Raw genomic sequence first — 16,344 nt, forward strand, 5'->3', positions numbered from 1 at the left:
ATCAATCAAAGGCAAGAAACATACATCATGTAGAGATTAGTTGTGCTACACATCTTGTCTCCCATCAATTTTGGGATCGAATTAATCCAATCCAGCTCACAGTTACTTGTTAAGCTTTGGCCATGGCGGCATAAAGAAGCTAGACATGCCCACATGAAATTATTAATTCTATTATTCACATACACACACAAACAAAAACAACAACAAAATATCAAAGTCTCAATCAAACAGCAAATAGATAAACAAATTACTCAACTTTATATCTATCTATCTATCTCTCTACCATCGTCCCACACACTACCAAAGCCCTAATTTTTCACCGACAAGATGAGGGAAATTCTTCACATTCAAGCAGGGCAATGCGGGAACCAAATTGGGGGAAAATTTTGGGAAGTGGTTTGCAACGAGCACGGGATCGATACTTTAGGAAATTACGTAGGGGATTCAGGAGTGCTGCTTGAGAGAGTGAATGTGTATTTCAACGAAGCTAGCGGCGGAAGATACGTACCTCGAGCTGTGCTGATGGATCTGGAACCTGGAACGATGGACAGCCTCCGGACGGGGCCGTACGGGAAGATATTCCGGCCGGACAACTTCGTGTTCGGGCAGAGCGGCGCCGGCAACAATTGGGCGAAAGGGCACTACACTGAGGGAGCGGAATTGATCGATTCGGTGCTGGATGTTGTTCGGAAGGAAGCGGAGAATTGCGATTGCCTGCAAGGTAAGAACTAAGAAGAGAACGAATTAGCAAATTGAATCGATGAATTTATCGATGAATTAGAAATGATGAAATTGAATTGGGGAATTAGGGTTTCAAATCTGCCACTCGCTGGGGGGAGGGACGGGGTCGGGGATGGGGACGCTGCTGATATCGAAGATAAGGGAAGAGTACCCGGACAGAATGATGCTGACGTTCTCGGTGTTCCCGTCGCCGAAGGTGTCGGACACGGTGGTGGAGCCGTACAACGCGACGCTGTCGGTGCACCAGTTGGTGGAAAACGCCGATGAGTGTATGGTCCTTGATAATGAGGCTCTTTACGACATTTGCTTCCGCACCCTCAAGCTCACCAATCCTAGCTGTAAGTTTTTTTTTACATATATAATTTTTTAATAAAATATTATTATTATTTTTTTTAAAAAAAATATTATATTTAAAACACATTGTTCAATATTTCAAATTATAAATAATATAAAAGGTAAAATAGCTCTTTAACTCTCTAGGGATTTTAAAATTTGCCCTGTATTTTAAAAATTGTATGAGAAAATATTTTTTATCTGTATAATAAATTTTATGCAATATTTTTTAAAATAAAAAGTAGAATTATGCAATTTTAAAAAATATAGTAAAAATTTACATTAAATTTCGAAATTATAGAAAAATTTCATACAATATTTTTTAGAATAAAGCTGAGTTCCATAATCACAATAAAATTATGAATAATTTTTTCTAATAAAAAAAATAGGTAACAATGATAATTCATTTGTTGTATATTTCACACAAATATACAATGAACTCTAAGTCCATTTTCTTTGAGGCATTTTGTCGAACACTTTTAAGTAACGACCTGAATCCACAGAGACTCTGTATATTTAACCGCAGTTGGCGATCTGAATCACTTGATATCGACGACGATGAGCGGCGTGACGTGCTGCCTCCGATTCCCGGGGCAGCTAAATTCCGACCTCCGGAAACTAGCCGTTAACCTGATCCCTTTTCCGCGCCTCCATTTCTTCATGGTCGGTTTCGCGCCGCTGACGTCGCGTGGATCTCAGCAATACCGGGCGCTGACGATCCCGGAGCTGACTCAGCAAATGTGGGACGCCAAGAACATGATGTGCGCCGCCGACCCCCGCCACGGCCGCTACCTGACGGCGTCGGCGATGTTCCGGGGGAAGATGAGCACCAAGGAGGTCGACGAGCAGATGATCAATGTCCAGAACAAGAACTCGTCCTACTTCGTCGAGTGGATCCCGAATAATGTCAAGTCGAGCGTCTGCGACGTGCCGCCCACGGGGCTGCCGATGTCGTCGACGTTCGTCGGGAACTCGACGTCGATCCAGGAGATGTTCCGGCGGGTGTCGGAGCAGTTCACGGTGATGTTCCGGCGAAAGGCGTTCTTGCATTGGTACACGGCGGAAGGGATGGACGAGATGGAGTTTACGGAGGCCGAGAGCAATATGAACGACTTGGTTTCCGAGTACCAGCAGTACCAGGATGCCACCGCCGATGACGACGATGACGGCCGGTACGAGGACGAGGACGAGGAAGAAGAAGTGAATCCTTAAATTGGATGATTCGTCGTATTTTATCTTATCTTATTTTATTTTATTTCATCGGTTATTTATTTATATATATACTATAATTTTTATCTCAAATCATGATATCCATGAATGTGTGAAGAAGCTCTTGATTCTATTATATTATGGATTATTGTGTCCTTATTTAATTTTATTGTATATGAAATATTGTTACAACATACTACAGTATATGATTATATGATTTCTTACAAATGTTATTATGGTTTTATTTTGTTCATTCATATCTGCATATATTTAAGGCTGCACATATTTCTAAGGCTGCGTATTGTGTCAAGTTAGTATGGTACTGATATAACCGAATTTTATAGGGGTGATCTATGCTAAATTATAATATAATATACTGTATTATAAGATAGTATATGTTTGAATTATGATATAATATATGTTTGTATTATAAATTTGTTGAAATATGTATTAATATATGTTTGTCGCTTTTATAACTTATGTTGACTCGATCAAATCAACACAATACTGACTCGACTGATCAACATTCATGTACTATTTTCTAAATTGTGAGCAAGCTTGATGAAGATGAGACTACAATAGTTTCGTTGAGAAATATGATCATATTCGTACATAAGAGTGTTGAGATAAAAATAGTCTCACATCTAAAAATAAATTTTTTTTGTGTTGTATATCTTAATATACTCTCTTCGTCCCGCAAGAAGGTTGTCATTTAGTTGTATTTAACATTAAAAATATCCTTATATTTGAATTATTTACTCGACAAATATCATTGTATATGTATTATAAGAGACTAATAAACATATTTTTGTTTTCTTTTCTTGATTTGTATTACGTATTGATATCATAATTAATATTCAAATATCAATACACAAAAAAGCCAATGCACCCTTATTGCGGGACGGAGGAAGTATATTTTTGTCTTATATAACAAAAAGGAAAAGGAAAAAAATTATTTAAAAGTAATAAAAAAAAAGATTACTCTCTCTGTTCACATAATTTGTCCTTATTTTTTATTTTCGTCCGTCTCAAATAATTTGTTCATTCCTTTTTTTTAGAAATATAATTATACATTTTAAATTTCATTTTAAATTTTAAATTTTATAATTTTTTTAATTGTAATTAAACTATTTAGTTATCTTAATTTTAATTCACAATTATTTTTATTATACAATAATTATTTTTATTAATACACTTATTAATTACTTACTAATTATACTTTATCTAAATTTTTGTATCTATATTAATACGCCCAAAATACATTAGACGGAGAGAATATAAATTTTTACTTAAAAAATATGCTTATTTTCTATGATACAAATGCAAAAATGGACGTATTTTTCTTTATGACCTAAGGAGCAAGTAATTTCAACGGTTGTTGGGTCCATATGTTCCGCTGCATAACAAATCATTAATAATAATAATAATAAGGGTAAATTGTTTTTTCCCCTTATCATTTTAGTTCCGTAAATGGAACCTGTCGCAAACTAGTCTCATAAGTGAAAAATTTTCGCTGTTTTAGTCCTCCGGTGCCGGAGACGCCCGCGTGGCTCGCCGGAGGTGACGTGTCCGCCAGGTCAGCGACACTTGGCGGACACGTGGATTTTTTTTTTTATTTTTTAAAAATTAAATCAAATTAAAAAAATATAAATAAAATTAAAAATAAATTAAAAATAAGTTTTAAAAAAAAATCCACGTGTCAGCCAGGTCAGCGCCAGGTGTCGCTGACCTGGTGGACACGTCACCTCCGGCGAGCCACGCGGGCGTCTCCGGTGCCGGAGGACTAAAACAGCGAAAATTTTTCACTTATGGGACTAGTTTGCGATAGGCTTCACTTACGAGACTAAAATGATAAGGGGGTCCAATTACGGGACTAAAAAAATAGTTTACCCTAATAATAATAATAATAAAACATTTGAGTTATTTCCATTAGAGTTGGCAATGGGTCTGGTCTATTCGTGTCGGGTTGAATACTTTAAACGGGTTAAATTACTTAATTTTAACCCAATTCGTTTATTATCGTGTCGGGTTCGGGTTGACTTGTGACCCGTATACATTATTAAGTTGAATTTTTTTATTTAAATTAAATAATTTGTTGTCGTGTTATGTTAGTTTTTATTGGTTTGAGAGTAAATTAGGTTGAATTATTTAAAATTGAATTTAGTTTAAATTAATTTATGAGAAAATTAATAGATTGTCGTGTCGGGTTCGAGTTGAGAATCTCAACTCAACCTGACCCGTTTATTATCGTCTCGAATTCGTGTCAACCCGTATACATAATTGAATTGAAATATTTGACCCAAACCCAATTATTTCGTATCGGGTCAGTTTTTGTCAGCTTCAATTTCAATGATATAATAGAAAACTATTTTAATTTCTATATTGATAAATAATTATATAAAGTAAGTAACTGTGAATTAAACATGCTACTTGGGAAAATTTTTACGTCCTATGTATATTATGGTAAATAATTTAGTCATATTTTTACAATCAACGATGATCTTTTATTTTGTATGTTATTTATTTATTCTTAATTATATCTCAGGTCTTGAATTTCTACTTTCTTAGGTACCAAATTAAAACATCATAAATAACAAAGTTTATAGACATAATTATAATATTTCAATTTTCTTTGTATATACATGGCGATCGTTTATTCGTTAATATGTTGACTAAAACTAATCCAGCAAGATTAATATTACTATCTGATGATTAAGATGTTGTTTATAATAGTTCATCCAAGTTATGATTGATCTCAATACAATATATATATATATTGTATGTACATATAACACATGATAATAATTGACACAAAATATGCGGATTTAATTAAATTTTGCACGGAGAAGAATTATCCCGAGTTACAGATCATTAGTACAATTTGCATCGTCTTTATATCAATATTCTTAACAAGACACAAAGGTAATAATCATACTAGATTATATACATGATCAAACATCAGTGACCATATCAGATGAACAATGGTAACCTTCATCAGTGAGAGTCGGACCATCGAAGGATTCTTCGACCAAAATGTTGGCTATGTGTCTATTAGCCGCTTCCGTAAAATGCAAACCATCCCAACAAATGTACTTGGACGGATCCGGACATGTGTAAGATCCCGGGCTGCCGCAGTTTGTTGTTAAACTGATATTGTATGGCCCTTCACCTCCACAACATGAATAAAGGCTTCCTAATCTCGAAAATCCTACGTACAATTAAATGTCGAAAGAGATTGGATTACACATTGAATTTATTTCAAAATTGAGCTAACAAATGAAGGTTTGTAAATTTTGGAGTTTTGAAAAATTTTAAAAATAGTAAAAGTTTGGTATTTCGTGTAATTTTATGTGAGAAAAAAATGTATTTGATGAATTATTATTATTTTTTAAATTACTATTGATAAATATGAATTTTTTCTTTTTATTTTTTCAAATATAATAATGAGATAAATTTAACAGACGGATAAAAAAAAAGAATAAATTTGACGGACATAAGAAGTATCAGAAGTTTAAAAAATGTACATACATATATATATGTGTACTCATTTAAAATTATGAATGGATCGAGTGGAAAAGTGAACTTACCAAATTTTTCGGGGTTGTGATAGAGGCGCATAGAAGCACCATAATTGTCTGCATAAACGATGGCGACATTAGGGTTTTGGTTTTGGATGCAACCGAGTTGTGCGCGAAGAGCCATGTTGTGCTGTCGGGACAGCTCGTTCAACCAATTTAGACAACCTGTTTCTGGATCATAATCACTTTTGTTCGAAGACTGGTATTTTGTGAGGTATTTAGAATTACACCCGATGGGGAAGTTCCCCGGCACAATTAGGGTTTTTGCTCCAAGCTTGATCAGCTCCTACATTCATTGATTCTTAGCTTTGTTATATAAATCATATATTGCGAATTAAGTGAGATCGAATTATATTTATGCCATAAAATGGTGTTGGAGATCGAGTTTCTTACAACAACGGTTGAAGTGATTGCTTTCACGACATGAGGGATGAATTCTTGAACCACGTCGAGAGTTTTGTTGGATTTAAAGAAAGGGTCGTTGTAGTCGTTCCCTCCGATCTCTCCAACGAAGAACAATGTGTTTTCGAGATATGTTTTGCAATCTGAATTGAGTAGTCGAGAATAATTGTTTCAATCTTTTACTATTATTTCTAATTTAGAATATTTTTATTTTTTACTTCTGTCATTAAAAGATAGGCTTTTTTTTCTTTTTTCGTTTTTTTTTTTTTTTTTTTACCCTAAAAGGATTCTTATGTAAAATTTAATTACTCACGATTGCTTGTGCTTGAGCAATTAACTCTAATTAAGAAGATAATTAAAACTTATCAAAGTAAACTACAATAAAGGAAAAAAAATTAAGTAAAAACAATTAAAAATGACACAATCGAACAAACAAAAATTAATACGACTTGATCAAACAAGCAGCAAAAAATATTTTCATTAGAAAAAAAAAAATATATATATATATATATATCTCTTGATTTTCTATATCAAGATCTTTAATCATTTTTCAAATCAGCTAATTTATTAATATTTTGGTTAATAATTATAAAAAGGATTAGGTAATTAACAGATCCACATTGATTATTTATTACCCCAGATATAATTTTATATTAGGATTTACGTCATGTTTCCTGTGCACGATTATTTAATCATAATAGAAATAGTAATGCAATTATTTTTTTAAAAAAAATATAATTTTGGTCATTTAAAAGGTAAATTTTTTATAAATTATTTTGGAAATTTTAGCTAGGTTTACTATATTTAATTTGACTAGAAATAATTATATATTTGTTCCGATTATTTTAATTATGTGTATGATATATACTTATGATCTCCGTATATACATCACTTTTCGTAGATACATGTGAGTGTACATATAAATTTAGAATTATTGAAGTTACAAGAAATATATAATATTATTTTCAAGATGATCTACTTAAAAAATAAAATAAAAAATTCGATAGTAAATGTATATTATTTAAAGGGACATGCTTGCACGTTGCACCCACTCATAAGTTACCAATTTATTTATTTGGGGGTCCTATTGTGACACAATTATTAATATAAATTGAATTAATCTATAAGTTCAAAAAGTCCAAACCCCTCAAATTATAAATTTAACTAAAGACAGTTAAAAGGGGAGCTCTCAACATTTATGTTGATTATGTCCCAATTCTTAATATATATTTTTTTTTAAAAAAAAACATTCTAAAACTTCTAATATAAACGTAATTATTATTATTAATATTGACCAATTCTCTAAAAAAAAAAAAAAGATGGTTCATAAGTTGAAATATTTTGCTGCTTGTGATAGAATAAAATGTTATATCAATTGTTTTAAAATTTGCAAATAATATTTATACATATATTTTATTTATTTATTGTATGTTATTTACCTTGAGGTTCAAGGCAGACGACAGGCAAGAACTGATGTTCGAACCAACTCAACTGATTCTTAAGAGATGCAAATGGAAATGTAATTTCCACCCCATACTTATCGAAAAATTCTTTATCCAATGCCGTCGCTCCGGCCACAGCAAAATTTACGCCATGTCGGAAATCATCGATAGTGCAGCCGAAGGCATTGCCGTCGGCGCAGCTTCCCAAGAACGGCCGGATAAATGGAAGCCCAAATTTTTGAGCTGCAAACCAAGTAAAAAAAAATTAAAAAACACTAGAGGGTATATTTGATGTAATATAAATAAATATTTACTGTAATATTTGAATACAAAACTAATTTTAGTATTTAATATATATTTAATTTGATATTTCCAGAAAATTTTTTTAAAAGAATTATAGAGATTTTTCAAAATCTCCCAAACAAACATACCTGTTTTTTCTTTTTTTTTTTTGTTATACAATTTTTATAATTTTTTCTCACAAAAAAAATAGTATTATTGTTTAAACACAAAATATAAACCCAATATATATAAACTTCTTAACACCAAGACACACACATATATATATATATATATATTTACCAATGAAGTCGATAACGAGGCGGCCATTGCTCCAGCGGCCGGTGGGGCGATGAAAGAAGGTTTCGCCATAAGGGAGCTGTAGGAAGTTCCCAAGGTCGGAGGCGATATCTAATGATGGGAAGACTCGGGCGAGGTTGCCGGTGTCGGCCAAAGAATCGCCGAAACTAATTATGGATTTAAATTTTCTCAAAGATGCATGTGTATTTGATGGTAGTAATATTATTGTTGCCAAGAAAATAACAATCAAGTGTGGAGAAAGAACTGGTGTCTTTGGAGAAGAAGAAGAAGAAGAAGCCATGGAAGGTGAAAGAAGGTCGAATGTACATGTGTGTGTGCATTTGTGTCCACAAGATTGAGTTTTTAATGGTAAGAAAACTTTGATGTGCCTTCAAATTTTAAATTCAAGTCAATTCAATCCAAGATTGTATTTTGTACTATAAATTTGGGTTTTAATTAATTGGACCAGATCCCCAATAAGTGTCTAATGATATTACGGTCATCAAGATTAAAAACTCTGATACCGTATTAAATGACCATCTTATGTAAAAATGATTTAATTCGATTAAATTAATTTATATTTTAAAAATAACCGAATCAGATATATCCACCATATTTTCAATGTAAATTTGATATATATATACAATACAGCAAATGAGATTTTTTTTTTAAATACCATTTAATTAAGCACAAAAGATATTTTATTGCAAATGAACAATATATTGAGTAGTTGTCCACATAATATATATCATAATTATTGATACATATATGTCATGATTTATTATCACATACGTACATCAAATATCAGTGTACATATCAGAAGAACAACGGTGTCCTTCAGCAATGAGAGTCGGACCATCAAAGGATTCTTCGACCAAAATGTTGGCTATGTGTCTGTTAGCCGCTTCCGTAAAATGCAAACCATCCCAACAAATGTACATCGACGGATCCGGACATGTGTAAGATCCCGGGTTGCCGCAATTCGTTGTTAAACTAATGTTGTAAGGACCTTCCCCTCCACAACATGCATAAAGACTTCCTAATCTCGAAAATCCTATATAAAAATAAATAACGTCGAAAGAGAATTAGTTATTTATTGAATTTATTTTAAAATTGAGCTAACGAATAATTTATACATTCTTTTGAATTATATTAGAAGAAATATATTGAATTATATGAAGAATTGTTGAACTATGAATGAAGTTATTTTATCATAGACTAATATGTCGAATCTTTATAAAAATATATATTTTATTACAATACATATTCAAAGGTATAGGATAAGAAAACAAAACAAGAGTGATAATTAAATATATGTATAACATTAAATTTGCAATTTTCCTAAATAGAATTGCTTAACATTATTTTAAATTCGAATATTCGTTTATCACGATATTCGGATCAATATTAGAATGCATATGTATATATGTAATAGATCGAGTGGAGAAGTGAATTTACCATATTTTTTGGGGTTGCGATAGAGGCGCATCGAAGCACCATAATTGTCTGCATAAATGATGGCGACATTAGGGTTTCTCTTTTGGATGCAGCCAAGCTGTGATCGAAGAGCTCGATTATGCTGTTGTGAAAACTCGTTCAGCCAATTCAGACAACCTGTTTTTGGATCGTAATCTCTTTTGTTCGAAGATTGGTATACTGTGAGGTATTTAGAAGTACACCCGATCGGGAAGTTCCCCGGAACAATTAGGGTTTTTGCTCCAAGCTTGATTAGGTCCTATACATACATTCATGGATTCTTAGCTTTGTTACATCATATACATTGCCAAAAAAATAATAATAATAAAGTAAAAATTATATAAATTGCGAACTAAGTGAGATTGAATTTTAGTTATGCAATAAAAAAGACTATTATGGTGTTTGGGACCGAGTTCTTACAACAACGGCTGATGCGATGATTTTCACGACATAAGGGATGAATTCTTGAGCCACTTCGAGAGTTTTGTTGGCTTGAATTAAAGCGTAATTGTAGTCGTTCCCTCCGATCTCTCCAACGAAGAACAATGTGTTTTCGATATATGTTTTGCAATCTGAATAAATGAAATACTTTCAAATCTCTAATTTACGATGTTATATATATATATATAATTTATAAGATTATTTCAAGAAATAGTAAAAAAACTATCGAAATTAATTATACCACCTAAATCATAAAAATTATGTCAAGATAAATATAGCAAATTAAGATATTGGGACAGAAGAATTAATATTTATTTGAACTTTTATTTTTTCAAATCGAATTGAAGACAATTTAAACTTATCAAATGCTTTAAAAAATTAAGAAAATAAAAATGACAATTGAACAAACAAAATTTTGGTACGACTTAATTACTAAAACATGCAGCAAAATCTTTTCCTTAAAAATAAAATAAAAATTCTATTGATTTTCTGTATCAATATATTTAATCATTTTACAAGCTCATTTAGTATTATATATAATTAAATAAATGGATTAGGTAACAAGTCGACATTTCTTAATTATTATATAATTTCATTATTTAATTAGGATTTAGGTCATGTTTCCTGTACGTGCATGATTATTTAAATATTTAATCATAATAGAAACGTTAATGCATTTTTTTTTTTCAGAAATAATTTTGGTCATGAGTTAATTATAGTGAATTATAATATTATTTTATTAATTTTTTATATAAATAATATTGGTGATAATTTTAAGATAAAAATTAATATATAATTTAAAAGAATTAGAATATATATTTAAATATTTTACATTTTATATTTTAATATATACAATATAGATATTATTTTGTAAAACTAAAATTATAAATAATACAAGTAAATAAAATATATTTATTTCTTTGTTTGTAATTAATATAAACTAATTTTATTAGAAAAATAAAATTTTTAATTATAGATAAAAATATTTATTTAAAGAAAAAAAAAGAAAATTTTGAATAAATCCGATATGTAAATGTTACTCCCTCCGTCCCAGATACCATGTCTACGTTGCCGTTTATGTCCGCCCCACATACCATGTCAATTTTCTTTTTTGGAAAATAATTACACACTTTAATCTCATTTTAAATTTTTTATTCTTTTTTAATTTTAATTAAACTAATTAGTTATCTTAATCTTAATTTATAATTATTTATATTATAGGATAATCTACAGTCTAGAAGTCACGATATCTGGGACGGAGGGAGTATAAGTTTGTCCTTTCAATTTTATTTTCTTAAAATCATTTTAATATATATTTTATCATTTAAAAAAAATAGTATTCAATATAAAATATTATTTTTTTATATTACTAATACAATTTTATACATTTCACATAAAAAAAATAAAATCAAAACGTCTAAACAAACAAACCCTATAAATTTAATTTAATTAATTTTTATTTATTAAAAATATTTAAAATCAATCAATTTATTAGAAATAGAATGTGACAATTATGATTTTATTATTACTATTTTTCTTTGCCCCACACATACCTACTCTATTATAATAACGGAAGATTTACATGACTTTGGCCAATTATGACTCTATTTTTTTATTTTTTATTTATTAATTTTTAATTCATTATACATACATACGCATTAATGAGTGGGGGCTCACTCAAATAAATCAAATAAATGAGTTTTATCAAAAAAAAAAAAGAAGAAGAGTTTTATAACTAATAGTAATATATTTAATATAATATATTAGATAAAATATAATTATAGATATTACATATACCTCATCTTACTTCAAATTATTTTATATGAGTAAATAAAGTAAAATTTTATTATACAATTTATTATTTTTTAAAAAAATGATATAAGTTATTGATTATGTTTGTATTAATCTATTTACAAAATCAAATCAAATATAAGGTTCAGTAGACTTCTCGCGATGTCGCAGGCATCTGCCCGCGTCGTCGCAATCCGAACACTTCACCGGACCATTCAATCGGTAGGAGCGACGGGCGGCCGTGTACAAATTATTTTTTTATTAAATATATTAAATCAATTTGTTGTTTCTACATCATCAACACATAATTTATTTTGTAAAAATCTATGTTGAATATTTTCCACATTTAAAAAAATGCGGTAACTCTCTTAATTTACAAAAATGAAAATTTATTTACTTAATACTAATTTTTGTGAAATATATATAAAAGTAAGAATGAATAATAAAATAATAACAATTAATACTTGCACATTGCACGTTGTACCTACTCTTATAAAGGCACATGCTTGCACGTCGCACCAACTTATAAATTTAAAATTTAAATAATAATATTTTTAAAATAAAATAATTATAAATATGATATAAATATATATTAATTTAATATTTTAAATATAAAATTTATTTTTAATATAATATATATAAATTTGCTGTAATATATTTTTAAGAAAATAGTAAAAATCTTTGAAATCCTTGAAATAAAACACCCTATCAAGATTTTGTTTTCATAAATGATCTTGGAGTTAGTTTTACAAAATTTCAAATAATAATAAAAAAAAATTAATATTTAATGTGATGTAAAATATTAAAAACATATTTATATAAGCAAATTTATTTATTTATTTATTTATTTTAATGTGGCAGCAAATATTAAAAACATATTTATAAAAAATAATAATATAATTTTATCTATCGTATGTTCTTACCTTGAGGTTCGGGACAAACAACGGGCAAAAATCGATGCTCGAACCAATTCAATTGATTGTCAAGAGATGCAGATGGAAATGGAATTTCCACACCATATGTATCGAAAAAATCTTTATCCAATGCCGTAGCTCCGGCCACCGCAAAATTTACTCCGTGCCGGAAATCATCGTTAGCGCAGCCGGAGGCATTGCCGTCGGCGCAGCTTCCCACAAACGGCCTTATAAATGGAAGCCCAAATTTTTGAGCTACAATTAAAAAAAAAAAAAAATTATTAGAAAGTCAGATCAAATTATTATTTAAACATATATTATATACTCTCCTTAGTACACAAACCAATATCTTATTTTTATATTTGAAACGTAGTAATTTTTTTTAAAACTTAAATTTTATTTTTTTTACTCTTTATTTATTTACTATTTTTAATCTTTACTTTATTATAAATAGTGAATTTGTCAATTCATAAAAAAAATAATTATTTAAAAATTATACAAATATATTTTAAAATAATAGAAGTTGAACGATGAGAGGATAAACTTATTACTTATTCTGTTCATCTTAATTCAAAATACATTTTTTTTTATCATTCATCCTAATTCAAAATACATTTTTTTTTATCATTTTCGTTTGTCTCGTTTCAAAGTATTTCTTTTTAATTTTAGAAAAAGTAATTTTACACTAATACCAAAATACCTTTTAACTTTTACTTAAATTACAAAAATACCATTACACACGTAAAATTACTTTAAACAAAAAAACTAAAAACAAAAATATCAAAATATCTTACACACTTTTATTAATTAATAAAATACTATTATTCTTTAATTTACTATAAAACTTCAAATCACCATTTCAAAAGGAACGAAGAGAGTACTGTTTAACCTCAAGATACCTATGCTATATATAATGTATGTATATATATTTACCAATGAAGTCGATGGCGAGGCGGCCATTGCTCCACCGGCCGGTGGGGCGATGAAAGAAGGTTTCGCCATACGGGAGGCGTAAAAAATTCCCGAGGTCGGAGGCTGCGATCGATGGGAAGAGTCGGGCGAGGTTTCCGGTGTCGGTCAATGAATCGCCGAAACTAATTATGGATTTGAATTCTCTCAAAGATGCATGTGTATTTGATGGTAATAATATGATTGTTGCCAAGAAAATAGCAAACAAGTGTGGAGAAAGAATTGGTTTCTTTGGAGAAGAAGAAGAAGAAGCAGCCATGGAAGGTGAATGAAGGTCAAATGTATGTGTGTGTGGGGGGGGGGGGGGGGGGGGGGGGGGGGGTTTGTGTCGACAAGATATGATTTTTAATGGAAACAAAGCTTTGTTGTAGTGTTAAATTTTAAATTCAATTCAAAATCGATTGGGTATAATAAATTTGTGTTTAGACTTATTGGATCAGACTGGCCATTACGGGTGTCTTTGTTTGGGGTTTGGATTTTGAGTCGAGATTTAAATAATAAAAATTTTGAATTTGAATAGTTGTATGATGTGATATAAATAGGTGTCGATGTGATGTTTTGAATGTAAAATTGATTTTTGATATAATATAAAAAATAAAAAATAAGTATTTGATTTAATATTTTTGGGGAAAAAAATAGGATGAATATTGGATTTAAAATCCAATCTCCCAAACCACGCTTAAGTGGACCCGGTATATATATTTTTCCTTTTTTTTATGAAATGGCTAATTGTCTTGATATATGTGACATGAGATGAGATGAGATGCTTGTAGAAGTTTTCGTGACGGAAATATTTAATAAGTTTATATTTATTTTTTTTTAAATTATTTTTATAATTATATTATAAGATATTAATAAAATTATTTTTATTATTTTTTTATTTGTATTACATTTTAGTGAGTAAAAAGTACGAGTAAAAGATTTTTTTGTCATTTTGAATGTATTAGTGTAAAAAGTAGTGACAATTGTATAATAATAATAAAAAAGTAAGAGTAGTTTTATAGCGATTTATATGATTATTTATGAAAATAAAACTATTGTTTTGGGACATACAAAAATGTATAGGACTATTGTATTGGGACGATGAAAGTATTAAAAAATCAATACACAAAAAGCAAATGTTAACCTTCAAAGTGGACGATCAAATATCAACACAAAAACCAAATGTAAACTTTCAAAGTGGATGAAAGAAGTATTAAAACAGGCAAATATGTAACATAGTTGACACTTTTTTATTATAGACACACGGTATTTAAAAACTATGTTTAATTAGTTAATAATAATGAATTATAATATTATTTTATTATTATTTTTATATAATTAATAATATTGATAGTTTTAAAATAAATTTAATATATTATTAAAAATTAATTTATATATTTAAATATTTTAAAAATTATATTACAATAAAAATATATGTAATATAGACATTATTATGTAGTGAACAAATTTTATGTAATACAAATAAATAAAAAAAAAATTTATTTATTTATAATTAACATAAATTATTGTTGTTCAAATTTAATTTTTATTTTTTTAATTATCATCTAAATTTATGTTTATTTACCTTTTTAGTAAAACAATACTATTTTTATTTTTTTGTTACCATAAATTTTTTTTCTTATTTTTAGCTATTTTTTTAAAACTCATGCCCAGACGATAGGGAAGTAATCTTTTAAAAGGGGTGGAGTTTTAAATATAAAAATATTCATCTTTTTTTTACAAGATATAGAAATAAAAGATTTTAAGTGGATCTTACCTAATGTATAATGTTATATGTTATCTAATTAATTAAATTAATTTATATTTGTTAATTATATTTTTATTTATAACAAATTTTATTTAAAATAAAAATATATAAATTGTTCCGAACAGACAAATGACTGAGATAACATATTATAGTATATATATTTTTTAAAAAAATGAGAATAATAAAATATTTTTTACATAAATATTAATATGATACTAGTAATATTTTTGAATTATAAAAAATTTGAAAATTTATTTTTAAAAATAAATACAAACCATATATAAAATTTGATCACATTAGTATTATAATAATATAGATATTAGTATTTTATAATTATAAAGATTGCGAAAAAATATTTTTAAAAATAAATATAAATCATACATATGCTTAACGGACTTAATCAAAATTTAAAAGATCTAATCATTAATAATTCATTAGTATCATAATAATAAAAATATTAATATTTTTTTAATTCTAAAGATTTTGAAAAATTACCAAAAATAAATACAAACTATAACAGTCATAAAATCAAAATTTAGAAGATTTTATGATTTCATTAGTATTATAATAATATAATTATTAATATTTATTAATTATAAAGATTTTGAAAAATTACTTCTAAAAATAAATACTAACCATAAGGTCCATAACGGTCAGTTTTAAGATCTTATAAATGGTTTCGTTAGTTACTAATAACCGATTAAACTCTCCGATGAATA

General features: G+C 28.6%; 3 protein-coding genes across 3 annotated transcripts; 1 reads left to right on the plus strand and 2 right to left on the minus strand.

Moving 5' to 3' along the window:
- Window positions 1-327: 327 nt before the first annotated feature.
- LOC127243406 (tubulin beta-1 chain-like) lies at window positions 328-2,525 on the plus strand. Its single transcript, XM_051263404.1, has 3 exons — window positions 328-721; window positions 810-1,079; window positions 1,601-2,525. The coding sequence occupies exons 1-3, from the start codon at window positions 328-330 to the stop codon at window positions 2,284-2,286; spliced, it is 1,350 nt and encodes a 449-aa protein (XP_051119361.1). The 3' UTR covers window positions 2,287-2,525.
- Window positions 2,526-5,096: 2,571 nt separating this feature from the next.
- Window positions 5,097-8,626, minus strand: LOC127243190 (GDSL esterase/lipase At1g28580-like). Its single transcript, XM_051263083.1, has 5 exons — window positions 8,288-8,626; window positions 7,703-7,948; window positions 6,255-6,406; window positions 5,871-6,147; window positions 5,097-5,491 (listed from the first exon to the last, which is right to left on the minus strand). The coding sequence occupies exons 1-5, from the start codon at window positions 8,583-8,585 to the stop codon at window positions 5,235-5,237; spliced, it is 1,230 nt and encodes a 409-aa protein (XP_051119040.1). The 5' UTR covers window positions 8,586-8,626; the 3' UTR covers window positions 5,097-5,234.
- Window positions 8,627-8,968: 342 nt separating this feature from the next.
- Window positions 8,969-14,171, minus strand: LOC127243191 (GDSL esterase/lipase At1g28580-like). The gene is made up of 5 exons (XM_051263084.1): window positions 13,840-14,171; window positions 12,916-13,161; window positions 10,181-10,332; window positions 9,743-10,019; window positions 8,969-9,338 (listed from the first exon to the last, which is right to left on the minus strand). The coding sequence occupies exons 1-5, from the start codon at window positions 14,132-14,134 to the stop codon at window positions 9,082-9,084; spliced, it is 1,227 nt and encodes a 408-aa protein (XP_051119041.1). The 5' UTR covers window positions 14,135-14,171; the 3' UTR covers window positions 8,969-9,081.
- Between the last annotated feature and the right edge of the window lie 2,173 nt (window positions 14,172-16,344).

This window comes from Andrographis paniculata, unplaced genomic scaffold (assembly GCF_009805555.1).
Source record: "Andrographis paniculata isolate CXL003 unplaced genomic scaffold, ASM980555v1 Contig95END, whole genome shotgun sequence".
NCBI lineage: Eukaryota > Viridiplantae > Streptophyta > Magnoliopsida > Lamiales > Acanthaceae > Andrographis > Andrographis paniculata.